The sequence below is a fragment of the Pezoporus wallicus genome, unplaced genomic scaffold, assembly GCF_028554395.1.
Source record: "Pezoporus wallicus isolate ANWC-B61680 ecotype Strahan unplaced genomic scaffold, APGP_CSIRO_Pwel_v1 contig_6094, whole genome shotgun sequence".
Taxonomy (NCBI): Eukaryota; Metazoa; Chordata; class Aves; order Psittaciformes; family Psittacidae; genus Pezoporus; species Pezoporus wallicus.
Window position 1 is genome coordinate 768,685 of NW_026635941.1, and position 26,601 is coordinate 795,285.

Consider the following 26,601-nt stretch of genomic DNA (forward strand, 5'->3'; position numbering starts at 1 on the left):
TCGAACTGCAACACTGCATTTATTAAGTTACAACTGGTGCCATGTTCAGCAACTCCACTGATGTATGTTGCTGTTTGGCATGCAACCTGCAGAGATCACTTTGGAGTATCCTCAAAGGTGGGCTCTAGAGGAGGAAAGGGAGAGAGAAGTCATATTAGCCTCTTTTTAGTACAGCCTTGAACAGCACAAGTCATTTGTTATTTAAAGAAAGCTAAACATTAAGACGGCAAGCTAAAGCAAGCTCTTATACACTGCAGTCTTGTACACCACCACTTAATTTTTATCAGGGTATATTACTGGATGTGGGCAGCACTAAAAAATAAACTGCTGGCAACAGGTCTTTTCCATCTTAAAGGAGTTATGCATAAAGTTTAAGACAGACATGCACCTTACTAACATTTCTGCCTAAACAGCTTTAGCATCATCTGGGGAAGGGGAGAAGGCACAGAGAAAATGAAGTCATCAACCAGAACCTATTGCACTTGACACTAGTATTTCCAGTATCGCTCTGGTGTAAGAACAAGTAACCAAGCTGCTCTTTTTCCTTGATTAGTGTCTTACAGCTGATTAACAGAATGGAGCACACAATTCCAGTTCCACTCAGCAAAAGATACTCTCCACATACAAACACTGATGAAGGAGTTTTTGATGTGAAAGGTACAAACTCAGAAGGGTTAGGGCTTTTGACAGGTGGACTATTCTCCTTGCTACAAAGAGTCTGAGAGGTAAGGCTCATCTTAATCTTCACTAAGACAAAAAATTATGTTTCTACCCATTAGGCACTTAATTTTGAAAACTTGTTGGAATTCAGTTAAGCATAGGCAACAGTGGTAAAAGCACAATCTCCCCCCTCCTTTGTGCTGTTCCTACGGTCACAAAGATTTTGTTTACTTACAAAGAAATACTAATGTATTGTTTCAAATAGTACATAGAAATAAAGCTGAATATAAAGAAACTGCATCCCTAAAACTTAGGAAAATAAATGCCATAGATCCTGCTTTACAGATGCTCTGTTTTATTTGCACCAGTAACAATCTGACACTAAATCCTTTTTTAATCTAACTGAAATACCACAGAAACACAAAATGTTTTTAGATGTGCTCCTAGTCTGTATCAGTTTCCAGTTAGTCTGCCTATGGTAGCTTGACCTTGGCTAGCTGCAAGGTATATACCCATCCTTGTGCTCTCTTGCTCTTTCCCCTACCACGTTCTCCAGGAGGGTTACAAATAAAGGCACCTTAAATACTCTGTTGTCACAGAGGTGGCACTAGCATCACTGACTACCTCAGCTGCAAATTGCAGTGGGTCCATTTTGAAGCCAAATGAAACTGGCTATGTCTGATGTGTGGAGACACACCTCCTGACAGAGGTCACCCTTAGGCCCCCGCTACCAAAACCTTGCCACATAAACCAAATACACTGGCATATTCAGAACATTGTGGAATCCCACCTACTTACAGCTTACTAGAAAGACAGCTAAAGCCAGGTTTTGTGGGGTAAGCTCAAACCGTTTGTGAACAATGAAGACTCTGAGCTGTACCTACATAAGCAAGTAAAGGAAAAAGAACTACAGGAATGTAGTTGCCTTTATGTTCTGAGGCAGACAGTCTGTGCAGTTTCTCTATATTCTTGATAAACAATTGTCACAAGCATTCTTCTTGTCATAATCAATTGGGGTAATATGGAAACATGCTAAGACAAGCTTACGGCAGTTAAGCAGAAACCATACCCAAATAACCAAAGAAAAAGGTTTAATGTAATTTAGTCACAGAGTAGTCATAAGTAGCAAAGTTAAGTTCTGGGTTCATTTTCTGAAATCACTGCCTTTATGGACGAGCTTACAAACTCTACAGATTGCACTTTGGATGACATGGAAAACTAGTTCAGAAATTAGTTTGATGACATCTTTGGAAGGATGAGAAGAAGAAACAAACAAACAAAAAGCCACACCAAAAAGCCCCAAAACAATAGGACATGGGATATTTCTACAGGGTCTTTGAAGGGTAATTTAAGATAGCTAGATCTAAGTTTTGTTAAGCATCAGGATAAGTAAGTCCACACCTCTACTGGAAAAGACAAGTAATCAAAAAAAGGAGCCAGATGGAATCAGATGTGAAGTCTACAAAAGTAAGGAGATTGACCAAGGGCATCTTACATGAAACTTAACAGACCAAATAAAAACTAAATGGGAATTACTTAAGAAAACCAGTCAGTGAACATACCCTTACTTGCAATTAGAAATAACGTTAGATTGTTAACTCACCCTCAAATTTAAATTCTGGAAACTTGGTTAGATCTCCCCCACCATATGCCCGTTGAAGTCTAGCAAGCGATTCATTTATTTCCTTCTGAAATTCAGGGCCTGCATCAACAGGCCCTCCAGCTTGCCTACAAAAGAAACAAAAACCAAAAAACAAACCAACCATTGAAAGTTCTGATTAACACTTCAGTCCTGAAGTTTCATGTGGAAGCTCTACATTTTCATGGCCATTTATGAATTCAGAACCTTTCTGACAACAACTAAAGCAAGCCATTTAAAGTATTTCCAAAAGTCAAGATATGAGACACCTTTGGTCTTCCACATGAACAGGGTTCTTGGAGTAAAGTACAGGCTTTCTATTATCAGTGATGAAAATCCAAGTGACTGAGGTAGCCTTTTGAGACATAAAGCTACATGGAGTATCCAGGCTTTCAGAATTCTTAGTTTCAGTTGTTCCAGGTGTGTCTTCCTAATAAAATTGTGATCTGTACCTCTGCTATTTCTGAATTAGTGATCTTGGCTAGTAAAGCTTAACTGTTCTTGCAAAGAGAACGTGTTGAGTACTAAACAAGCGAAGACTCACGAGACAAGGCAGGACACCTTGCATTCATGTAGAATCAGGCAGGAATTTCTTCGGATACAAAGGTAAAACAATTAAAATAGTAACTTTAGATTACCAGTGCTCAGCTAAGCCATCACACTTGTGATTGGTAAAGCCACCAAAAATACACCTTCATAAGCAGGCTAGTTTGTAGGTGTGGAAACTAATAGACCTAAGAAACAATACACCTAAGAAATGGCTGCTTTCCTTCCCAAAAATATATCACACAGAATTCCCAGAATGAAGAAATGACTAATTTCTTTCCCAAAAATAAATTACATGGAATTGCTAGAGCTTTAATTTCCTATTAAGTAGTTCATTCAAGCATTACAAGAATCTAAGATTCCATTTGAATTAACTGCTTATTAACTTGAGCTGTTTAATGAATCAGCCTCACAGTTCCATTAATTCTCAATTGCTTTTGGAGACTATTTGCATTCCACTTCTGCAAACAGGACTGAAAAACAGCTGCTTTACCCCGACCAAAAAAAAAAAAAAAAAGGCAGGGTGGTGGTGTTATTTTTTTCCTATTTACAGAACACATATATGGGTAAAAATTAACATACTGGTACGTTCATGTAGCATGTACTGAATGCCCTAACTACCCAGGCAGACAGACATCAGGTTTACCTTTTTTTTTAATGGGGTAAAGAATGGACATTGTCTGTTAGGTAAGCAAGAACAAGCCTTCTTATTTGTGACACTACCATCAAGTGTTTCAGGAAAGAACACCTTGAGCATTTACAGACTAACCCACAAACCTAGCACATTTCAGCATTTGTCAGAAACGCTATTCCCCCTTTTGCCATCAGCCTCAAAATAATTTCCTTTACTTACTTGCTCTTTGTGTTGTATTCTCTGATCTTGTCCAAGAAGAGCTTCTGAACTGGATCGAGCTCTTTTGCCTTATTAAAGACGACAGCAGAAAGCCCTATGTTTCTGCGCAAGTGAGTGGAGACAGCGGAGCGAAAAATGGATGAAAGTCGCAAAATCTGGTTCAAAATCATGATGACACCAGTATTTCAGCTAAAAACCAGAAACCCTGAACAGGGACACAGAATTAGCTCTTTCCACAATGTGCAAAAAAATCAACATATTTAGTTCAGAGATGAGCTTTAAACCATAACGAACACTTAAAGCAGGCAGCAATCTGGGAAGGAAACTCGAGCAGCCGCTGAACCCGCGGAGCACGATCACGATCGCTTTGCCCGCACCGAGACAAACACAGCATGTCAGTTTTTGCCTCACTTAAAGGAAAAGTAGTAACTTCAACCCAGCCCAACCCAGCCGCGGACGCGGCCCAACGGCTCCCCGCATGGGGATCTCTGAACCACCCGACCCGGGAATCGCCGTTACACCCAGGGCCCGAATGCCCGAAGCACAAGGCAACGGCGGCGGACGAAGAGCCACCCCCCAAGCACCCACCAGCTCCGCGGGGCGAAGGGTTCGGCGCTCGGCGGCACCACACCGACCCAGCTCGAGTCACCTTGGGACAGGAGCCGCCACAGCTACCACCGCCCCGCCTCTCCGCGCAATGCACACCGGGAAGCCGGCCCAGCCCGCCGCCACACCACCGACCCCAGCGCTCTTGCAGACGGGGTACCCGGACAGAAGGGGGCGGCGCGCACCCCACCGGACGGTCCCGCCCCGCGGCCAGTCGAGGTGCGGGGAGAGTGAGCACGGAAACCCCCCATTCGCACCGTTACCGTCGGAAGCCGGCGATGCGCTTCCGGGTGAGGAGAAGCGGTTCGGAGTAACAGCCACCAGCAGCCCCGCGCCCACACGCGGATTGGCGGCGCGAGGGGGCCGACGGGAGCTGTAGTTCCCTCTCCCGCGCGGGGGGTGGCGGTGTCGGCGCGCGCCCTCCCCGCCCGGGCCCGCGTTGGGCCGCGCTGCCCAATCCCGAGCGCGCGACGGCCTCCTCAGGGCGGCGGCGGCGGGACCCACGGGAGCTGCGAGAGCCGCGGCCGGCGGGAGCTGTGGTGCGGCCGCTCCGCTCGGCGACCGGACAGCGGCAGTGGGTGAGTGAGCTGCGGCGCGGCCTGGCGGCACGGCCCGTGTTTTGTTTCCGTTTCTCCCCGGCGCCGCGAGTCTCATTTCCGTTTCGGGTTCAAACAACGACGAGACGCTGCGAGAGGAGGGGGAGGGGGGAAGCGGGCGGGGGGGGTGGTGGGAGAACAGGGGTCTGCGGGGAGGAGCGGCCTTCCGCGGAGGCTGGAATGCAGTGGCATGGATGTGGCGCCGCCTGCTTCCCTCCAGCCCGCGAGAGGGCCGTGGTGGCGGCTCTGAGGTGCCCTGTCCCGAGGGGCCTCGGAGCCGCCGGTCGGGTCGCGCGAGAGGGAAATGGAGGCGACGGCGGCAGGGCTCGGAGAGGGACCCCTCCTCAGGGGTCGCGGCGGTGCCGGCCCGCGGGAGGAGGGTGCCACTCTCCCGCTCTGGTCCCAAGTCGGGCAGCCCGGGCCGAGGCCCGCGGGCCTCTCCGGGGCGTGAAACTTGCCTCTGTTTGTAAAACTTACTTTGGGTGAAAACCTAAAAGAGTGTTTGGCGGCTTGAATAATTCGTTTCCTGGTGTTCGGGCAGGTACGGGCTGCACAACCGCTTTTCCTAGATCGAGTTTATTTTTTAACTCCTGACGAGGGTGAGGAAGCAGAGCACTTAAAACTTGGTATGCCTCCACCCTGCTTAGTGGGCCACTGTCTGAAATCCAAATCAGCTGATAACTTGCAAAATCTGATCGATCTGTAAAAGATAGTTTGCTGCGTTACCTATTTCGTGTTGGTGTTACAGTTCTGTTAATAATAGGGATTGATAGTACCAAATCATCCGTGAACACCAGAGTTTCTCAGAGCCACAAATATCCCCAGTGATTTGGCTTCAGTGTAAGATGATAATGCAGGTGGGCTCCAGTAGTTATCCCCCACTTCACAGGTATTTGGTAGGATAGCAGACAGTAATTGTGCTAGCAGAGTTTGTGCCCTTGTTATCATGGGTGTGTTACTTGCTTAATTCCTTGTCTTCTAGGGAAAAGATAGCTTTTAACAGAACACTGGGACTTCTCCCCTGACTGCAAAAGCCAAACAGTAAAAGATGCTGGAGTAGCAGTGGGCTGTCATGCAGGGATTTAAAAAAAAAAAAAAAAAAGTTCTGTTGACAGGTGCCTTCTTTTATGTTAATGGAGGCCTGTGTCAGGCGTTATGGTCAGATACTGTCTTGGATAGCAGGTAAGTCTTGGGGCTTTTTAGGTTGAGGGAAAAATGGAGCCAAACAGAGATCAGTAGGCTGAACCTTCCACAAATCAAACACAGTTTTCTATGTTCCTCCAAACAAACGCTGCTGTATTTGGTATGGTATTGCTACCATATTGAGTTTCCTAGCAAGCTGAGCTGTTTCAATTTGCTTGTCTCTTAGTAGCCTTCAGGGAAGGCTTAGGAAGCTTAGTCCCATTTGAACCTATGTACTCTTCCAATCAGCAACAAATTTCTACAGACTTTGTGTGAAATGATTTATATCATTAGGAGTCTGTCTGTTCTAGCATGAGAAAGACTGAGTAATTTTCCCCATTAGGTTTCTCAGAACTATTAATGACTTTACATGTTTTCACAATGGTTAAGCTGAATCCCCTCATCATCTTCCTTTCTCACATCTGTGCTCAGTGGAACCATCTTTCTCCCTCTGTATACCTGCTGTCTGTGCCTGTGCTCAATTCTACCTCTGCATGGTAACCAGAGATGTAGTAGAGCCTGTGGGATGCAGCCACAAGCTGCCTTTGAAGAGTGAGTGAAGTTATTAGTCTAGCTGCCAATTTGAAGTCCAGTCCATAGGGACTTCATAATATCTTACCTGATTCAATACAGTTACTATGCTGTTATAATATTTACTCACTGTGCATTGTTTTGCATTTACCAATACTGAAAATTTTCTGCCAGAAATCATTCAAAGATTCAAAAAGATGAGACTTGCAGATGATCTTTCGGCAGGTCTGCACAGTTTTCTCAAATAACTTGTGAATACGTGAAGGAACAGAAATCCTAGCTTAAAACCTTTTGTGACCTCACTGGTAAACTCCATCACAAGAAAAATAATAACTCTTGTTGTTTTGGGGTTTTAAGTTGATTGCTAATACAGGAATGAATTATTTCCCTTTTCTATGATACCAGTTAGATTCTTTGGGAATTTTCATTGACTTTGCTCAAATCTTTTAACAGTCAACCAGATCACTTGTAGCCATGCAAGTGCCAGTTGTTTAATTAAGCTTGCCTGCATTCTTTAGAAGTGGTGTTTCATTCTTCCTCATTTATCATGAAGATGATTTAAGTGATCTGGGAATTGAACTCCCAGGGCCCTCTTCAGTGTACACCACCATGTCAGTTCAGTGGGCCCTACCCAGCAGCTAGGGGATTTTCAGAGTCAGATCTGTGAGCAGAACAAATTCGGGTTCTGCTTCTAGTGGTAAGTTATTAATGAAGTGCTGTTTACCTTCTGTCAAGCCGTGGTAGCTTCCTATAGCTTGATGTCACATGGCAGCACTTGATTTATTTGAAACTGATTTTACATAATGGTTTTTGAAGGAGATAATGAGTGGTTTGGATTTCTTTAAACCGTTTATGTATAACGTAGTTGGTCACTGTTCCTTTTGAGAAGTTTTCAGGTTCCCTTACTAACTTGTGTTTAATAAACTCTTTTATGAACAGCTGGGTTTGGCATAGAGTAGACCCTAGAAAGGAATGATTCCAGGATGGAAATCTTGCTAATCTTTTGTGGGTATTTAAATAGTAACATCTTTTGCTTTTTCTGCTATGATTTTTTTTTTTTTTTTACTCTGTTCTCCTGCGTCCTACTCCTTTTCCTGTGAGTTGGTGGTGTTATTTATTTTGAACTTTTAATATAATTCGGATGAGTTCTTTATCATACATATTTCATGCTTATGATGTATGGGATGGTTAGTGAAACATAATAATATACAAACTATGTCTTTACAGACCAAATGTTTTAATTCTTTCTTTCCCCCTTATGTTCCAACCGACTCCAGTATTTTACAGGGCATGAAAATCTGCAGTGTCAATGAGAGCATTCTCATTGACACTGCATATTTATTTTTAGTGTTTAGTTTAAAAAATGTTTGATAGGACACAATTTATCATCTAGTTTTGTTGGTCTATGACTTACCAATCCTTTTCTGTTCACAGGTCTGTTCTTAAGATATTTTAGCCATGACTAAGAGAGAAGCAGAGGAGCTGATAGAAATAGAAATCGATGGAACTGAAAAACAAGAATGCACTGAAGAAAGGTAGGTATTGTGTTTGCTTTTGGGGGTCCTTAGGCTGCAATTGATTAAATTATTTGTTTTCTTTAATTGGCTTCAGATTTGTGGCTACACACACTAAATGTATTTACTGTGAGGTATTGTGTAATGCTTCAGAGATGGCCATGGTTATGAAATAAGTACAAGTGTTTTCTAGCTAGGCAAAAGAAGTAACTTTAAACTGTCAAAAGTGTCTGGCTCAGTATGATCTCTATAACCCTGCTGTTGATTGTTTCCACAGTTTTTCAACTTTCTTGCTGCATAGAGAGTTCTTAATTTTGCTTGTGCACACTTCAGTTATTCTGTTTCTTATCCAGTGGTGGTTTTCTTGAAGTGGAGCCGTAGCCACTATTTGCAACCAGTAGAGTGCTATCAGTGTTCTTCAATCTTAATTGCTTAAATCCCAAACTGTGTTGTTTATCTCTTGCTACATTCTTAGTCGTTCTCTTCCCCTGCTTTCATGTGTGTAGGAATATGTCTACATGTACATGCTGCATACCTTTCAGCTTCAGTGTGTCCTTGTAACTGAGGTGAACCTCTCAGTCCATTACTTTACTATTACACAGGGTCATTTGTGTTTTACAGAGCAGAAATTACATTCCGTATCTGACTATATTGTTGTTAGGGCCCTTGAAACAGTAGATTCTGAAGTCAGATATCCTTTGACTTAATTACCTCAGCCTTGTCCTTGGGTTTGTAATTTTGGGGGTTTTTTCTTCCTAACGCTCCCCTCATAATTTTTACAACTGTTTTTCAAAGCACAGAGAGGCAGTTAATGTGTTGGGTAGAAATAGCTGAGGCTGGCAGATCACCTGCTTCTTAAGAATCTGGTTTGGAGAACTGATTCAAAACGACACACTTCTTACTCTGAGCTCCATGTAAATTTTTAGTACTTATGAACTGACTATTTGTGTACACTTTCTGATTTCCTTCTGTGCAAATCTGGAAAGACCAGTAACATGTCTAAGGTTAAGACACGAGTCATATGACATCGATGTTACTGAATGCCTGTGCCAAAGCTGTCATTATTTTAAGGGCAGGACAACCATGGCACATGACTAATGTTTCATTCAAGACTCCATGTTGCTGGTGTTATTTGTGGTTGTCTCTTGTATGCATTAAGCTTAATCCTTGTGCTGACTGGTGAAAAGGCATAGACAGTTACTCTATATGAGGGCAGATGTTTTTTCTTCCTTTCCCCCCCTATCTTTTAAGTTTCTCTGTTTGTTTTTAACTTTAATAGCTTTTAAGTGTGGTATAGGCAAATCAAAATCAGTTTATGTGCAAGTTAATGTAGTGATTGTGACAATCTCTTGAAAATGGTGATCTGAAAATAATCTTGGTATTTAACCTAACTTTTTAATGGCAACAGTGTAAAAGGAAAGTTGCATGACTGTAAAATCAATGGGACCAAACTTAGTAATTCATGCTCTACTCAAGCTAAGAGTTTTTCTGCATGTATTAAGATTTCAGAGCCAGTATTACCTTTTGTGTAGTTCACATCTAACTTTTATAAAGCTTTCCTATACCACTGTATTAACATGTAAGTAATTATTTGTTATATTAATTTGGTATTTAAGCATCGTTGAGCAGACCTTTACCACAGCAGAATTTGTGAGTCAAGCAATTGACATCAATGAACCAATTGGAAATCTTAGGAAGTTGCTGGAACCCAGACTGCAGTGTTCCTTGGATACACATGAAATTTGCTTGCAAGATATCCAGGTAAACTGAAAGGCTATGAAAGACTTAACCTCTTAGTGGAGAAGCATTTTGCATACTTTGTCCCTTCCATTGTTCAAGGAATTCATGCTTTATTTGATATAATAATTACAATTAAGAGCTTATGTTAGTTTTGTTATCATCAGACCATTTAATATGTACATACTAATTCTGTGTGAATAAAATCAAAATACTTCTGGGGTTCCTGGCATGGGGGTAAGAAAGGAAAAAGTTGCCACCTTGCAGGTGAAAGAAGAACGAGGGCAACAACAGTACTGTCTTTTCTTGAGGTAGCTCACTGTCGTGGTTTAAGGCCAGCCGGTAACTCTGAACCATGCAGCTGCCCGCTCACTCCCCCACCTTTTTCCCTCCCCTCTGCTTCTGGAGGGATGGGGAGAAGAATCGAATGTAAATCGCATGGGTTGAGATAAGAGCAGTCCAGAAACTAAGGTATAACACAAACCGCTACTGCTACCACTAATAATAGTAATGATCGGGATAAAAAAAAGGGAGAGAATATGACATTAAAAGGGGAAAAGGAAAAGAAAACAATAAACACAAGTGATGCACAATACAGTTGCTCACCACCTGCTGACCGCTACCCAGACCAACCAGAGCAGAGATCTGGGCCTTCTGGGTAACTCCTCCCCCAGCCCATATAACTGGGCATGACGTGCTGAGGTATGAAATACCCCTTTGGCTAGTTTGGGTCAGGTGTCCTGTCTGCTTCCTCCCAGCTTCCCATGCACCTCCTCACTGGCAGAGCATGAGACTGAAAAGTCCTTGATCGGGGTAAACATTACTTATCAACAGCCAAAACCATCAGTGTGTTATCAACATTGTTCTCAAACTAAACTTGAAACCACTGCATTGCACCAGCTACTAAGAAGGAGAAAAATAACTATTACAACTGAATCCAGGGCACCCACGTAATTTGTTGCTGCCTGAACTTCTGCAAGTCTAATCTTGTTTTGAATCTGCATAAAGCAAGAAGGTTTTTATACTCTTCAGGTGCATAGATAGCAAAACATTACTCAGGAAATGCCTCCCTATGATTACAGGCATCACCACATGTTAGACAGTATAACTGTTTTGCATCATGTGTACCTGGATGTTCTGTTTGTTGCTATAATCAGACATCTGTGGCTTCTCCAGAAACAACAGGGAGAATACTGCTTTAAAGAGAAAAATATTTATGAAAGTGTTAAAAACTGACAGTGGGAATTGTGGATACTTTTCACAAAGTGAAGGTACTTCCAGGTATTGCATTGCCTTTTTTTAGGTTAAATGTCCCTGTGAAACTACTTAGAACAGAGTGGCGAGTTTCAAATTCCAATCAAATTCTTTGTCTACGTAGTGCTAAAAATATGTGCATGCTTCTTCAGAAAATTTGCTGCAGGCAATAGGTGTTTCTGAAGTTTAAAGAAGAGTAAGTTCCTTGTAACTGTGAGACTAATTCATATTTGTAATGTTTATTTTGCTTTTATCAAGCTGGACCCAGATCGAAGTCTTTTTGATCAAGGAGTAAAAACAGATGGAACAGTGCAACTCAGCGTGCAAGTAATATCTAGGCAAGGTAAGCTGTTATGTTTGTCTGTTGTACAGACAAATTAATATTGTAGGAATACTTGTGAGTAAACCGAATGCCCTACTATTCCTTGGTGTAAAACTGAAAATATCACTGAATGGTCACATAGCTTCTGAAAGTCTCTTCCATTGTGTGCTGTGGTTATAAGTAGTAGTAATTAAAATAAATGTCATAGATTGATGCTATTTGAAATGTTTTTTTATAGTGACATTATATCCATTTCTAAGTTAAAAAATCCAAAAACCCAACAGCCCCTGCCCCCAAACTCAAGCAAACCTGGGCCAGATAGTGACAGTTACAGTATGAGGCTTTTGTTAACAGTCAGTAGTTACTCATACCAGAATGAGTATCTACGCAGGCAAAAGATTTTTTATTTCTAGGTAGGTGACAGCTTCATCTTTGTGAGGTGTGCTTGTGTGCTTTGTGAATGATTCAATTATGAGAGTATATTTAGTTAAGTCAAAATCTGTTTGCAAGGCTGGGATCTCTATTATCTGTTTTTTCTTCGGATGAGAAGTCAAGAGTAAAACATTGTGCCAACACTCATTGAAGACAACATTCATGTTGTGCTCTGGGAGGAGCTACAGATGTTTGTTGCCATATTGTCAAACAAACAGTGACAAGTTCCTACTGAAGTAGTTTGTATTTTAATTGCTGTTTTCAGTTAGGTCATCAAAGTAGATCAGCAAAATTTGGGGAGCACATTTTGTTTTCTTGTGGCTTCAGTGTAATTAGAAGGAAACCTTTCTGGTTTGTATTAACAGGATTAAGTAAAACTGATTTGTATTTAATGCTAAGTGTCAGGTGACTAGTGCTAGGTTGAATCTGCAGTTCCCCATGTGTAATGGGGATTGGACTAGCTTTCTGGTTTTAAATACAGAGTAGAAATACCCTTCAGGGAACTAGAATGTCTGTTCTTAATTCATGCCCAGTAACTTGTAGCATGCAGTGCTCAGCCTTCCAGTTTCAAAAGGATGCGGGTGATAAATATCTTAACTATTACCTTCCATTTCATTCCTGAGGTTTGGTTTGTTTTTCTTTCTTTTTGAATGTAAAACTGAGGTGCGTGACCATGTAGCACAGGAGTTGCTTTCATCCCCATCCCCTTAAAAGAAAGAAACACCCAAGTATTAAATACTTGCATATAACTTCAAGTTGATCTTCCGTATTGTTATTCAGGCCATGACACTTGACTCTTAAGCAACTTATAAAATTTTGATTAGCTACCTGTAAATTCAAAGGAATAAACACCAGCTGAAGTATAGTCCATTGTAGTTCTTTTATAGCATTTCATACAAAGATATCGTAAAACACAAAGAACTTTATAGTTTTCTTTTAACTTGCTGTTGAACACATTGCTGCTTGCAGAGTACTGAAAGAAGATACTAACTCCTTTGTGTAGATTACAGAGATAGCAGGGAAATATTGTAAAGGCAGAAAGAAATGCCTCTTGGCTGGGGGAAAGAAGTGGATGCTTGTTCTGGATTTTTTGGGGTTTGCTTTCCTACCCCCCCTCTTTGATTCAATATATTTCTTACAGGTCAAAAACTTGTTCTTTATGCCACATGCTGAACATTCTGTTCAAGATTTGTGAAATGGATCACCTAAACAGATCAGGAAGCTCTAGTACTGGGGGAGGGAAAAAGGACAATTTTCTGTTCTTTGTGTTATAAAGTGGCAGTTTTGTGTTGCATTTACTGAAGTATATACTGTATAGTAGAATATGTCATTCTAATTTAGGACACTTGCAGAAAATTGATGATGCTTTTGTGTCATGTTTCTTTCTGAGGTGTGCTAACACCTGTTAATCAGAAAGCTTTAAAACAACTTTTTAATTATATTTGCTTTGCTGTCTTTTAAGTTTTGTGTTTGTTCTTTCTGTACCTAGGGTTAGAGCCCAAATTAAACATCCTTGAAATTGTAAAGCCTGTGGAGACTGTAGAGGTAGTGATTGATCCAGATGCTCATCATGGAGAGGCTGAAGCTCACCTTGTTGAAGAAGCTCAAGTGATAACCTTGGATGGAACAAAACATATTACAACAATTTCAGACGAAACCTCTGAACAAGTGACACGATGGGCTGCAGCATTGGAAGGCTACCGCAAGGAGCAGGAGCGCCTTGGAATACCCTACGGTAATAATACATGACTGTGCATTTAAAAGGGGGCTGGGTTCTTTTGTTCATCTGGGGGATTGTTTGGGGGTTTGTTTTGGGGTGGGGTTTTTTGTTTGTTTGTTTTCATAAATGACTGATTTTGGCGATATAATTAAAATGCTCCAATACCTCAGAAGCTTCTTATGACATGGGTATGAATCAAATAACCTGCATAAGAAAGGACTAAAGAGAATCAATGCTTGTGATATTTCTGTTAAAATAGTGCTTTATGCTCTACAAGCTTCTTTTCATTGCAGTTTTTAGAAAGCAGTTTTCTTCTTCCTCCCCTCCTTAAAATTATATATGTTAGTGATAAAGCTTTTTCTCATGTGTCTGAATGTGAAGTAGACTCGGTACTTGGTGGGGTTTGACTTTAAAAGCACTGAAACAAGTTGTTCATAGATTGTAAAGTACAGAGTACGGTGTTAAATCAGATGTTGCATGGAAAGCCGTACTTCTGCATACTGGAAAAAGGTGTTTCAGAACTGAATATAAGTATCCTGGTATGTTATCATCTCTTTGGAATTAATATTTTTATGCAGCAGGCTGCCAATTTAATGTTAGCTTAGAAAAAAGCATTTGTGAATGCCTGTTTAGGATTGAACTGAAACTGAGTTTTAGACCTGCATCACATTCAGGAGATTACCCAGCTGAGTTGCTTGTTCTGACATGCAGAAACGTACTGCCAAGGCATGTTCACCACAAAAAGCTGTAGTATCTAAGCAGACCTGCAAAACTGGAATGTATCTAGCAAGTGGGATACTCGGAAGTGTTTAAGATTCCAGTGAAATCACAGGTCTTTGCAGGATGTGTAGCTTGTCAGTATCTTAAATGTATTTTTTGATACTAAAACATTGGCATTTTCATGCCTTTTGGTGGTGGTTGTTGTTGGCAGCAAGCACTTCGAAATTAGTTTTCATCATGCTATGTCTGGATAATCAGGGGTTTAATGCAGAATGGTTTGGAGGAGGCAGGAGGAAGGTGAGGTGTTATCAGGAGCTGACTAATACCTTTCATTGTCCTCTCCCATTAATATAACAAGAGCATTACTTAAACCTATGTTATTATTATGTTGAATGATGTTGTTAATAAACTTTAATAATGCTGCTTTAAGAATAATGCTGCTGTGACAACCCACAACAGTGACTTTAAAAGTTTGATGTTTTTTGTGCCATGGGAGTACAGATTTTCTAGGGAAATCATACTAGTTCATGATGGCAGAGATCTCTATTAATAATAGTGTTCTCTTGATACCAGAAAAATGTGCTAAACTGTCTTCCCAGAATAAAACTTTCAGTGTTACCTGAGTTGATGTCGCAGGGCCTTGAGTTGAAATAAGACAACTCTATGTTTTACATTATGATACAGTCGAAAGTTTCTGAGAATAAAGAATGTAAAATGAATAAAGAATGTTGTAAGAGGTAACAGCCTCGAGCTGCACCAGGGGAAGTTTAGATTTGATATTAGGAAGAATTTCTTCACCGAGGGGGTGATCAGGCATTGGAACAGGCTGCCCAGGGAAATGGTGGAATCACTGTCCCTGGAAGTGTTGAAAAAACATGTAGATAAGGCTCTTAGTGACATAGTTCAGTGGTGGGCTTGGCAGTTATGAGGTAGAGGTTGAAGTTGATTATCTTAAAGGTCTTTTCCAACCTAGTTGATTCTGTGATTGAATATTCTTAAGGTTCTTATATAGTCCCCTCAAAAAGCCTTCCCTCTCCCCCAGCACTTACACATCTTAAAACATAGAAAAAGAGGACAGTTTGCTTCAAAGAGTTGTGAGGCTTGGTTCTGTGAAGTTCTCTGAAATTATTGCGATGAAATTATTCCTTGAATCTTTCCAAAAGACGGGTTATGTTGAAATTAAAAGTCAAGTCCAGTCAATAAATAATCATCATCCACAAGGGCATGGGTTCAGTATCTTCATCCTTGCATCCTCACAGGTTTCTCTGTTTTGCTGCAAATAGAAAATTAGCATTTAGCAGGTCTTGAAAATGATGTGCTTTCCCTTTGTGTTATGTTTCAGTGAGTTTTACTAAAGATCACAGATTTTTAGCTGTTAAAGTTATTTCTACTAATAGAATCCCCCAATTTAGTACCACTGCAGAGTTCCCTAAGAAGGAAAACACTAATTTGTATGAGAAATAAAGCCAGGAAAAGAAACAGCAGAAAGCTTGGAAACCATGGAACTGGTTAGAGAAAATGTTTTACATTACCTTGCAGATTATGTCAATAAGAGCAAATTAGCAGCTTTCTGATGAAGATTCACTGCTGATGAATTTTGAAAACCAAAGCCCTTTTGTTGTGGCTTTTCCCATTGCATGGGTTTAAGTAGCAACAGTGAAAAATGATGTGATGTTTCTCCCTCTTATTAAGCAAAATGGAATTTGTAGCTCTTAGGTAATGTTTATAGACTGAGAAAACTTTGCTTTCTTTAATTCTTAACGTAAAAACTTGTCAAGGTGACATCTCTTTGGTGTCTCATAAGTTAAAAGTACATAATTACTCTGCTTCTGGTTTTTACCCTTGAGACAGTTAAATATCCCTACTTTAGTTTCCATCTCCAGTTCATACTCTTGTTTTAATGTATTGCATACAACATTACCAAAGTTCTTATGATAATGTTTGGACTTGCCCATCTTCTTACTAATTCTGCTTGAAACAACAGACTTCTTATGTTAAAATGTGTTGAGTCAACAAATCATGTATTGCACATATCTTGAGTTGATTATTTATTGCCATTTCTGTATGTTCCTCTGCTGTGTGAGTTGTCTGTACAGACTGTACACAATCTGTACTGTGTTTGGCAACAGAATTTAAATGCTGTGCATGTTGTGGAGGGTATAATGCTTAATACCAAATTTACTCAAGAAAGGTTGATGTTGTATGGGATTTCTGACTCATCAAAGCGATAAAAATTACACTAAAACATAATACAAGAGTAAATTACGCTTATTAAAATACAACAGTTGCAATATATTGTTCAATCCTAGTATCAGTGTGATTCCCGTTATTTGTCTCTATAATGCAATCACCATCATGATGTTGTGTGTCCCTAGCCGCTAGGAAGGAATACATGGGTTAAAACCAGCTCAAGGCCATTGGTCTCTTCAAATCTCCTTTGCTTCTTGTCTAGTTCGTGTACTTTATTTTGGGCTGAGCCACACATTAATTCTCTGTCTGACTGGGGAAGACATTACCACCAGCAGCTGATTCACTCAACTGTTGATAGCTGTTTATCTAAAATAAAGGCCACCCTCCAGTCTCCTTTTTGTTGAGATAGTCATTTTCAAGAGCAGTCAACTTTCCATCCAGTCAGATTTGGTTATGGTAACTGTGTGTCATGGTTTAAGCCCAGCTGGTAACTCAGAACCATGCAGCTGCTCTCTCAGTCTCCTTCCCCCATCAAATGATGGAAGAATTGAAAGAATGTAACTTCCACGGGTTGAGATAAGAACAGTCCAGTAACTAAGGTATAACACAAACCACTGCTGCTACCATCAGTAATAAGGGGAAATAACAAGGGGAGAGAATATAACACTAAAAGGGGAAAAGGAAAATAATAAACACAAGTGATGCACAATACAATTGCTCACCACCCACTGACTGATATCCAGCCTGACCCGAGCAGCTATCCCGGCCTTCCCAGTAGCTTCCCCCAGTTTATATACTGGCATGATGTGTTGTGGTACAGAATATCCTTTTGGCTAGTTTGGGTTGCATGTCCTTTGTCTCTGCTTTCTCCTGGCTTCTTGTGTCCCTCCTCACTGGCAGAGCATGAGAGACTGAAAAGTCCTTGATCTTAGTAAGCATTACTTTGCAACAGCTAAGAATATCGGCATCTTATCAGCGCTGTTCTCAGGCTAAAGTCAGAAACACTGCACTGCACCAGCTACTAGGAAAGAATAAAAATGACTGCTGCAGCTGAACCCAGGACAGTATCCACCCCTTATTCCATACCGTTCATGTCATGCTCAGATCCCATATTTTTTAATATACCATCACTTTTTGTCTCTTATATATGTATGTGTATATATACATGCACAAAGAGAGAGGTACCATTCCTTAGTCCATGGACCATCCCTATAAAGTTCTCTGAATTCATTCAGTCCATGATGTCAGGCTCCCTGAGCGAAAGCAATCCCACGAGTGGGTTTGCCTTTACCTGAAGCAGGAATAACCCAGACTGTCTTCCCCAGCAAATTGTTTATGTGCACCACCGGAACTTTGTCCCCCTCTATGGTATGTAAAATTTGTAATTGGGCTGGGTCAGCCCTGTTGGCAGATCCTCTGGTGTTGAGCAAGCAGGTGGCCTTTGCTAAGTGTATCCCAGTGTTTGAAAGTCCCACCACCCGTTGCTCTCAGTAGTTTTTAACAGCTCATTGTACTGTTCTATTTTCCCAGAGGCTGGTGCATAGTAGGGGATGCGATATACCCACGGCCATACCACCTTGAGAATGCTCTATTTCATCTGATCTCAAAAGTTAAGGAGGGTCAGGCTCAGGTCTTGTCTAAGGTTAAATTATGATCTACAAGGACCACCAAGAGATTCTCCCCGAGGCTGGATAGTCATGAGTGGCAGGATGTGTGGGACAGTACTGGCAACTGTCTAGGCCAGTGGGCCCCTCCAGCGCTTTGGAACTTCACCCCCGAACCAGTGCAAAATCTGAAAAAAAAAGTAAAACAACTTAAATGAGGTGTGTTGTCATTCTGGTCATACCAGAGAGGGACAAATCATGGCAACGTGCTGGGGCTTGACCTATGCCTACAGAGCATCTGGAAAAAGATGTCTCTGGATCTGATGACAAAGCAACAGACAATGCAGCCACTCAACCCGCAAACACAGCAGCTACGCCAACCCCGACAACAGACACTGCAGCTGAACCAAATGGCCAATCCATACCAATATCAGTTGCCCCTATAAACAAGGGGAAAAGCAAACAATAGCCGCAAAAAGCAACCCATGCAGTGAAGAAAGATGAAGAAGCAATCCATGTACTAGAAGAGACAGCATCTGAACAGGAGTTACTACAGGAGTTAAGAGGAAGAGGTAACTTCTCAATCCCAGACCTCAACCGAGCTGTGGAATACACAAAAAGATTTCATCCATCTTCCAGGTGAGCACATCATTACCTGGTTGCTCCAGTGCTGGGACAGTGGGGCCAACGGTCATGAACTGGAAGGTAGGGAAGCCAAGCACCTGGGATCACTTGCTAGAGAAGGGGGGATTGACAAAGCAATTGCAGAAGAGAAACAAGCACTCAGCCTTTGGAGGCAGCTCTTGGCAGCTGTGAAGGAAAGGTTTACCTACAAGGGTGGTGTTATGTGTCACTCAGCCAATTGGACCACAATAGAGAAAGGCATCCAGTCCTTAGAGGGAATCAGCCATTCTAGAGATGATCTATCGTAGGCCAGATGCTGGGAATGCACCTGTAGATCCACATGAAGTTGAATGTACATGACCCATGTGGTGGAAACTTACACAGAGTGTACCATCATCATATGCCCACTTATTGGCATCAATGGCCTGGAGTGAGGCAGCACCAGCAACAGTGGATGAAGTGAGTTGTCAACTCTGAGAGTTCAAAGACAATCTCAACCCTTCCATCATTTCAGCTGTGGGAAAACTCCTGACCCAGGAGTTCAGGCAATTGATAGATGATCTGTCCAGCTCCCCACCTGTACTAACCTGCATCTCAGATATTAACAGAAGGTACCCTGTTGCCCGAGAGAGAAGATATAGGAGGTGCACACCACGGGCCACCCAGTGGTTTTACCTGCAGGGTCACGTTGAGCACCAGCTGAGAACTGTGTGGATAACACACCAGTGTTTTTAGCTGTTGCTAAGTAATGCTTACTCCAATCAAAGACTTTTCGGTCTCATTCTCTTCCAGTGAGGAGGGTCATAAGAAGCTGGGAGAAAGCAGAGACAGGACACCTGACCCAGACTAGCCAGAGGGGTATTCCATACCTCAGCACATCATGCCCAGTCTGTAAACTGGGGGGAGTTACCCGGAAGGCCCAGATTGCTGCTCAGGTCAGGCTGGGTATCAGCTGGCAGGTGGTGAGCAATTGTATTGTGCATCACTTGTGTTTATTGTTTTATTTTCTTTTCCACTTTTAGTTTTATACTCTCTCCCCTTGTTATTTCCCTTATTGTTATTATTATTGATGGTACCAGTAGTGGATTTGTGTTATACCTTAGTTACTGGACTGCTCTTATTTCAACCCATGGGATTTACATTCTTTTGATTCTCCTCTGGGAGCACGGGGGAGTGAGTGAGCAGCTGCATGGTTCCGAGTTACCGGCTGGGCTTAAACCACGACAATGTGCTTCTTGATATTCTGTATTTACTTTTATAGAAGTTATTATGCAATTGAGGAGGAATCTTGCAATAGATAATATTATTTACAATTTTTTCTCTCTTTTTCCAGACCCTGTGCAGTGGTCAACAGACCAGGTGCTCCACTGGGTGGTGTGGGTGATGAAGGAGTTCAGTATGACCGACATCGACCTCAGTGCACTCAGCATTCCTGGGCGGGAGCTATGTAGCCTCAGTCAGGAAGACTTCTTCCAGCGTGTCCCACGGGGAGAGATCCTGTGGAGCCATTTGGAGCTTCTTCGAAAGTGTATGGGAGATGTTTCTGTAACTGATTTTACTTATTCTCCTCTTCCTTTTTTCTTTTCATTCTTCCTTTCTTTCTTTCAAGATGAAAACAATTGTGAGCAGTTGTTTTCCTTCTACTTAATATGGGCTGATGCCAACCTTATGAAGTTTAACTATGCTAAGTTCAATCCCAGGCACAGCTACAGGCTGGGCAGAGAAGAGATTCAGAGCAGCCCTGCAGTGAAGGACTTGGGGGTGTTGGTCGATGGGAAACTTAACATGAGCCAGCAGTGTACGCTCACAGCCCAGAAAGCCAACCGCATCCTGGGCTGCATCGAGTGTGACCAGCAGGTCGAAGGAGGTGATCCTGCCCCTGTACTCTGCTCTTGAGAGACCTCACTTGGAGTATTGTGTGCAGTTCTGGTGTCCTCAACATAAAAAGGACATGGAACTGTTGGAACAAGTCCAGAGGAGGGCCACGAGGATGATCAGGGGACTGGAGCACCTCCCATGTGAAGATAGGCTGAGAAAGTTGGGGCTGTTCAGCCTGGAGAAGAGAAGGCTGCGTGGATACCTCATAGCAGCCTCCCAGTATCTGAAGGGGGCCTATAAGGATGTTGGGGAGGGACTATTCATTAGGAACTCTAGTGATAGGACAAGTGATAACAGTTTAAAACTTAAACAGGGGAAGTTTAGATTGGATATAAGGAAGAAGTTCTTTACTGTGAGGGTGGTGAGGCAGTGGAATGGGCTGCCCAGGGAAGTTGTGAATGCTCCATCCCTGGTGTTTTTCAAGGCCAGGTTGGACAGAGCTCTGGGTGACATGGTTTAGTGTGAGGCGTCTTTTCCAACCCTAACTATTCTATGATTCTATGATTCTAATATTGGCAGTAAAAATGAGGGTATCAATACAGGATGACAGGAGGTATTATTGAAAGTGTCTGCTGTTATGAAAAATGTCTGCCCACTGAACACTTTTTGCCCATCTTTTATTAAACTTCCTAACTAATAGGAAGTAATGACTGGTAATTCCTCCTTTGTTTTTAATAAAAATTCTTAGTTTGTGCATCTTCCAAATTTGATAGTTTTATAATTAAATATTGATTGTGAGTTATTTAATGTACATCTCTGTGTCATATAGAAGTGAAGATTATTAAGCGTAGGCAATGAAATCCTTAGTACACAACTGATAAAGTGATGTGTTTATACTCATGATGCAATGATACATATGTTCATTTCAGATTTACCATGCTTGAATGTAACTTTGCAGACTAAAAACTATTTTCATCTTCATTTGCATGAATTAGCTAAGGCTTTTAGGTGATGGAGAATGCATATGTACCTTGAAATTCACCTTGAAATGTACGTCCTTATTTCTATAAATTGAATGGCAGACATTAAATGTCTCTGCTCATAAGACCATGAGCTATGCATGTCTCTTTAAAACTGTTATCATATTTTGAATTTTTCTAATATGAAATCTGAAAATTCTTGATCTTCAGGTGATTTGCAGTTTGTGATTAAATAAAACCTTGGGTTTCTTTCTTAATTTGCAGATGTGTTGGCTAGCCAAGAACACTCCGGAGAAATAGCAACTGTTACTATTGATCAGCGTAAGTACTTGTGTCAGCAGTTAATTTGCACAATTAACTGTTTGCACGTTTAGCACTTTGGTTCAGCACTATAATAGTGCAACATTTAAAAAATCACTCTCTTAAAAAAGAGAGAGAGAGGGGAGGGGAGGGGTGGCACATTACTTGGTGGGGGGAGGAGAGCATATTTTAAACTTCAGAGCAAAATGTTGGGTTTCTCGAAATCTTGTTACTATCAGAAAGGTGGTGTGTGACCTGAACTATGAGAGTTTTCACTTTTACTTTTGGATGGTCAGTTTTCCACTCTCTTGAAATAAACTGTCTAGGATACATATTTGAGGTCTTGAGTAGTTCTGGGTTTTTAGGTTATATTTTATATTATAAGTTTACAGGTTCAAACTTAAACAGGGGAAGTTTGGCTTAGATATAAGGAAGTTCTTTACTGTGAGGGTGGTGGGGTACTGGAACAGATTGCCCAAAGAAGTGATGAATGCTCTATCCCTGTCAGTGTTCAGGGCCAGGTGGACAGAGTTTTGGTTGACATGGTCTAGTGTGTGGTGTCCCTGCCCATGGCAGGAGGGTTGGAATCCCTCCTCTGGTTCCAGCCTAGATGATCTTAAGGTCTTTTCCAACCCTAACTATTCTGTGATTCTATGATATATTGAATTAATGAATGGATGTATTAAAATATTATGATTTCAAAAGAAAGTGTCTCTAAAAACTGAAAGGAGATGTGGAAAAGAGGTCTTCCTTAGAAACCAATATTAGAAATAATAAAGTAACTGCAGTTATCTGACATTCATTCTTCCAGCTGAAGCAGTGTCATGAATTATTGAAATTAATCAGTTTTCAGCATACTTCTAAGCAGCTTAAATAGACCATGCATTACATCCTGGGTTTGTGTCTAGTTAAAGCCACCTACAGTGGAGCATTTGCATCTTCTTACACCATTGCAGTAGAAGGGTGTTTAATTGCTGTTTGAAACAGCAGGTATTTAGTGCTGTACAGTGACCACTGAGAAAAATGCATTAGGGTAGATCATACAGAGAACAACATAAAGATGAAAACGAAGGCATGAGAGGGTCTGTTTTGTTGTTTGGTTTTTTTTTATGGAAACATATAATACAGATGATAGTAAATTAAAGCTGATGTTTCATCTGTATTGTGGCATCTCTACTATGCGTCTAAAACAACAATTTCCACTGTAAGAGGTAAAAAGTCTGTAAATTATTCTTAGCAATGTGACTTATACAGTATATCTTTTTAGCAAAGGAAAAAACTAGCTCATAGATGATATGATAATGCAGATAAGAAATAATATGTCTATTTCTGTGCCAACAATTTACAGTTGATGTTCTGCAATGTTCTCTGCTTTACAGCTGTGCAGATTATTCCAGCATCTGTTCAGCCTGCTACCCCAACCACCATTAAAGTAATAAACAGCAGTGCAAAGGCAGCTAAAGTACAGAGAGCTCCAAGGATCTCTGGGGAAGACAGAAGTTCCCCTGGGAACAGAACAGGTATTGTCTACATTATTTTTAAATGCAAGTGCAGTAAACACTCATTAATTTGAATTACAGTTTTGTAGAACACATCTTTGTCATTCTGCATGTGGTGTTTGTAGAAGTCCGTGTGGTATGAAGAGGACTGGAACTACAAAATATAATACCAGCAACTGGCAGGTTGGTTACCTCGTGGAGGCACTGTGTGGTGCTGCAGCTTTTGAGTCCTGCAGCAAATAAAATGCCCAAGATTGTTTCTATAACTGTCCTCTCAAACCATGCATAGCATTTATTCAGGCTCTTAACTTCTTTCCACTTTCCATTTGCAGAAAGGGGAGAAAATAAGCTACATGTTGTGGAATCCTAGCCTATACATGTTTCCACACCGCTCTGTTAGTGACTTTAGAATTTAACAAGTCTCAGATTTCTTGTTTTTTTAAATGAATGCACCTTCAGGAAAACTACACACTGAATCTGCAGTTTATTTTTGGGATTACTGTTATTCGCACATATTTCTCTTTGATTATTGATAGCTCAATTTATCTTACTTTTTCTTGCTGTGATTTTTCATAGAATCACAGAATGGGTTGGAAGGAACATTAAAGATCTTGCCCTGCCATGATAATGGATACCTTCCACTAGACCAGGTTGCTCAGAGTCCCATCCAACCTGGCCTTGAACACTGCCAGGGATGGGACAGCCACAGCTTCTCTGGGCAACCAATGCCAGTGCCTCACCACCCTCATAGTAAATAACTTCTTTTTAATATCTCATCTAAATCTCCTGTCTTTCAGTTTAACCTTGTGCTGTCACTACATGCCCCTGTAAAAAGTCCCTCTCCAGCTCCCTTTAGGCACTGGAAGCTGCTGTAACATCTCCCCTGAGTCTTCTCCAGTCTGCACGAGCCCCACTCTCTCAGCCTGTCTTCATGGAAAGGTGCTCCAGCCCTCTGAGCATCTTCATGGCCTTCCTGTGGACAATTTTGCTTTGGTTCTCTCACTGTTCTGATTTTTTCTGTTTAATACTCTCCTTGCCCTTGAATTTTTATTTGTTTTAAACTCTCCATAAAAGCCTGTTCTGATGTCATTTAGGATTCTTAGGCCAAGATTTATCAGCTGACATCAGTGGGGAAATTGGAGACTAAACTATTTTTTCAAAAAGCAACTTCTATTTTGTATGTGTATGTGAGTGCCTGAAGAGGAACAAGCAGCTCTACATCTGTTTTGTTTTAGGGACAGATATATGTCTAAATGATTCTGTTTAGTGTTACATAATGGGTTGGTTTTTTTTCCTGAAGTCGTAGGAGCAGATTTGTAAGAAATCTTTATGTATTTATTTTTTCTGTATTCCTCAGTTTCTCTTTAATAGATTAATTCTGATGACTTTGCAAGAAAATTTGAAATTTGTACAAGAGAATAATTAGAAGAAATTAACTAAGTGCAAGTATTTTTTCCATCATACAGTCTATGCTGGTCTGCTTTACTATGTTGGTTGAAAATTTTAGATATGAAGGGACTATAAAAAGGACTAATTTAAATGGATCTTGTTATTTGCATTTCAACAGGAAACAATGGCCAGATCCAGTTGTGGCAGTTTTTGTTAGAACTTCTCACTGACAAAGATGCTCGGGACTGTATTTCTTGGGTTGGTGATGAAGGAGAGTTTAAACTGAATCAACCAGAACTGGTTGCACAAAAATGGGGACAGCGCAAAAACAAACCCACTATGAACTATGAGAAGCTTAGTCGAGCTTTGAGGTAAGAAACTTTAGGAACTGCTCAGGTATGAAGTGGACTGCTTCCACTTTGCAATTTTAACTATCGTAATGCAAGACTTGCAGCTTTTTTAATAAAGGCATAAACAGATCTTCTCAGATCCTCTGAAGCTATTCCTTCCCATCAGATTGTACTAGTCTTAGGGGTGAGGTATTTGTTTGAGTTGTTGGGTTTTTCTGTTGGGTTTTGGTTTTGTTTTTTTCCCTTAAAGAAGAAGATATCTGAATACGCAGAATTACTGACTTACTTTTAAAGAAAGATACATATTGCCTAATCTTGCAAATTACTTAAGCAGTTTTAGGAACTCTTTTTATATGAGTGAAGTTAGTCTGAGATCTAAGATTTACTGTTCAGCATTTTCACATTCGGCTACATTTTTTTTTTAAAGGAAGTATACACATCTAGCACTGTTTAAAAAATAAAAATCTGACTTCTGTTTAAGACTAACTGTGTGAGAAATTATGGTAAAGCTACCATAATCTGGCTTCCTTTAGGCTTTTGGGAAGGTTTTAAATAAAATCAATATGCACAAGGGTGAATGAGTACTTTCACTGGGGAGGACCCAGGTCTGGAAAACCATGAATGGCATAGAGTCAGTGAAGAATGGCTGCCCGTACATGAACAGGAGGCATCAGAAGAAACTGGCAGGCACCAAATACACAACTAAATTACATCCTTTTGTTTGTCTCCTAACTTCTTTAGACAGAGTATTGTGGATGCCCAAATTATTTTGTAAGTTTGAGAGGTAAGTGGACAAATTAACAAAAGAAAGATGCAACTTCCATGAGTTCCTGAGCCCCAAATCACTGAGAGCAAGGAAGAGCATCAATAGATGCCTACTCTAGTTTCATGCTTTTTCTTACGTGTTCTCTTTTGGTCTGTTGGAGTCTGTCCTGTTCTAGATAGATCTTTAGTCTGGTCTTGTATGGCTGCTCTTGCATTATTTATATATTAGGCTGTTAAATTTTTTGGAGGATCACAGAATCCCATGGGTGAGAAGGGCCTCAAGGAGAGTCTGGCCCAAAGCAGGGCCTTTCCAGTGGAGCTGCTCCCCAGCCTGTATTGTTGTAATACCATTCCCAGATTTCCAACCTGATTTTGTGAATGTATGCCTTTGTGTTCTGAAGATATATGTGAAAATTTCCTCGAACATAAGAATGGTGTAAATTATGCTAATTTCGGGGGGGGAGGGGTGTCAGTAAACTATGCAGAAGATCTCAAAGGCAGCTGAAGAACTTTAGAATAATGTTATCACTGGGATATTAACCAGATGTCTGCACAGTAATTTGCATAAATCAGTATTAGAGAAGTTTTGCATTTATATTTTAGTCACAGAATTACAGAAATCATTCCTCAGAATGTTTCCATTTTGGCAGCTGCATCAATATTGACGTGTTCTCTAACCACTTGAATGTCTGAAGGGATATTTAACGTCTCTTGCTACTCACATGATAAAGACTGTTGCCAAGCTAAAGTTTTCTTAAATGTTAATATAT

At 41.0% G+C, this 26,601-nt stretch overlaps 2 protein-coding genes across 6 annotated transcripts in view; one reads left to right on the forward strand and one right to left on the reverse strand.

Annotated features, from left to right (window-relative positions):
- ATP5PF (ATP synthase peripheral stalk subunit F6) lies at positions 1-4,626 on the reverse strand. Of its 4 annotated transcripts, none has more exons than XM_057398704.1 (4): positions 4,562-4,626; positions 3,699-3,887; positions 2,264-2,388; positions 1-124 (listed from the first exon to the last, which is right to left on the reverse strand). In XM_057398704.1, the coding sequence occupies exons 2-4, from the start codon at positions 3,866-3,868 to the stop codon at positions 96-98; spliced, it is 324 nt and encodes a 107-aa protein (XP_057254687.1). In that variant the 5' UTR covers positions 3,869-3,887; positions 4,562-4,626; the 3' UTR covers positions 1-95. The 4 variants fall into 4 exon arrangements, with proteins under 4 accessions (XP_057254687.1, XP_057254690.1, XP_057254688.1 ...); XM_057398707.1 differs by having other exon boundaries at positions 4,568-4,600; XM_057398705.1 differs by lacking the exon at positions 4,562-4,626 and adding an exon at positions 4,348-4,413.
- GABPA (GA binding protein transcription factor subunit alpha) overlaps positions 4,543-26,601 on the forward strand; it is a 27,628-nt gene continuing 5,569 nt past the window's right edge. The window contains exons 1-9 of one of the 2 annotated variants that reach the window (XM_057398700.1): positions 4,549-4,594; positions 8,048-8,148; positions 9,744-9,888; positions 11,377-11,461; positions 13,362-13,607; positions 20,064-20,258; positions 21,793-21,849; positions 23,208-23,348; positions 24,895-25,087. In XM_057398700.1, coding sequence (XP_057254683.1) covers positions 8,072-8,148; positions 9,744-9,888; positions 11,377-11,461; positions 13,362-13,607; positions 20,064-20,258; positions 21,793-21,849; positions 23,208-23,348; positions 24,895-25,087 — 1,139 coding nt within the window. In that variant the 5' untranslated portion in view covers positions 4,549-4,594; positions 8,048-8,071. Of the gene's footprint in view, positions 4,595-8,047; positions 8,149-9,743; positions 9,889-11,376; positions 11,462-13,361; positions 13,608-20,063; positions 20,259-21,792; positions 21,850-23,207; positions 23,349-24,894; positions 25,088-26,601 lie in introns of both variants that reach the window. The other variant, XM_057398701.1, reaches the window with a different exon arrangement.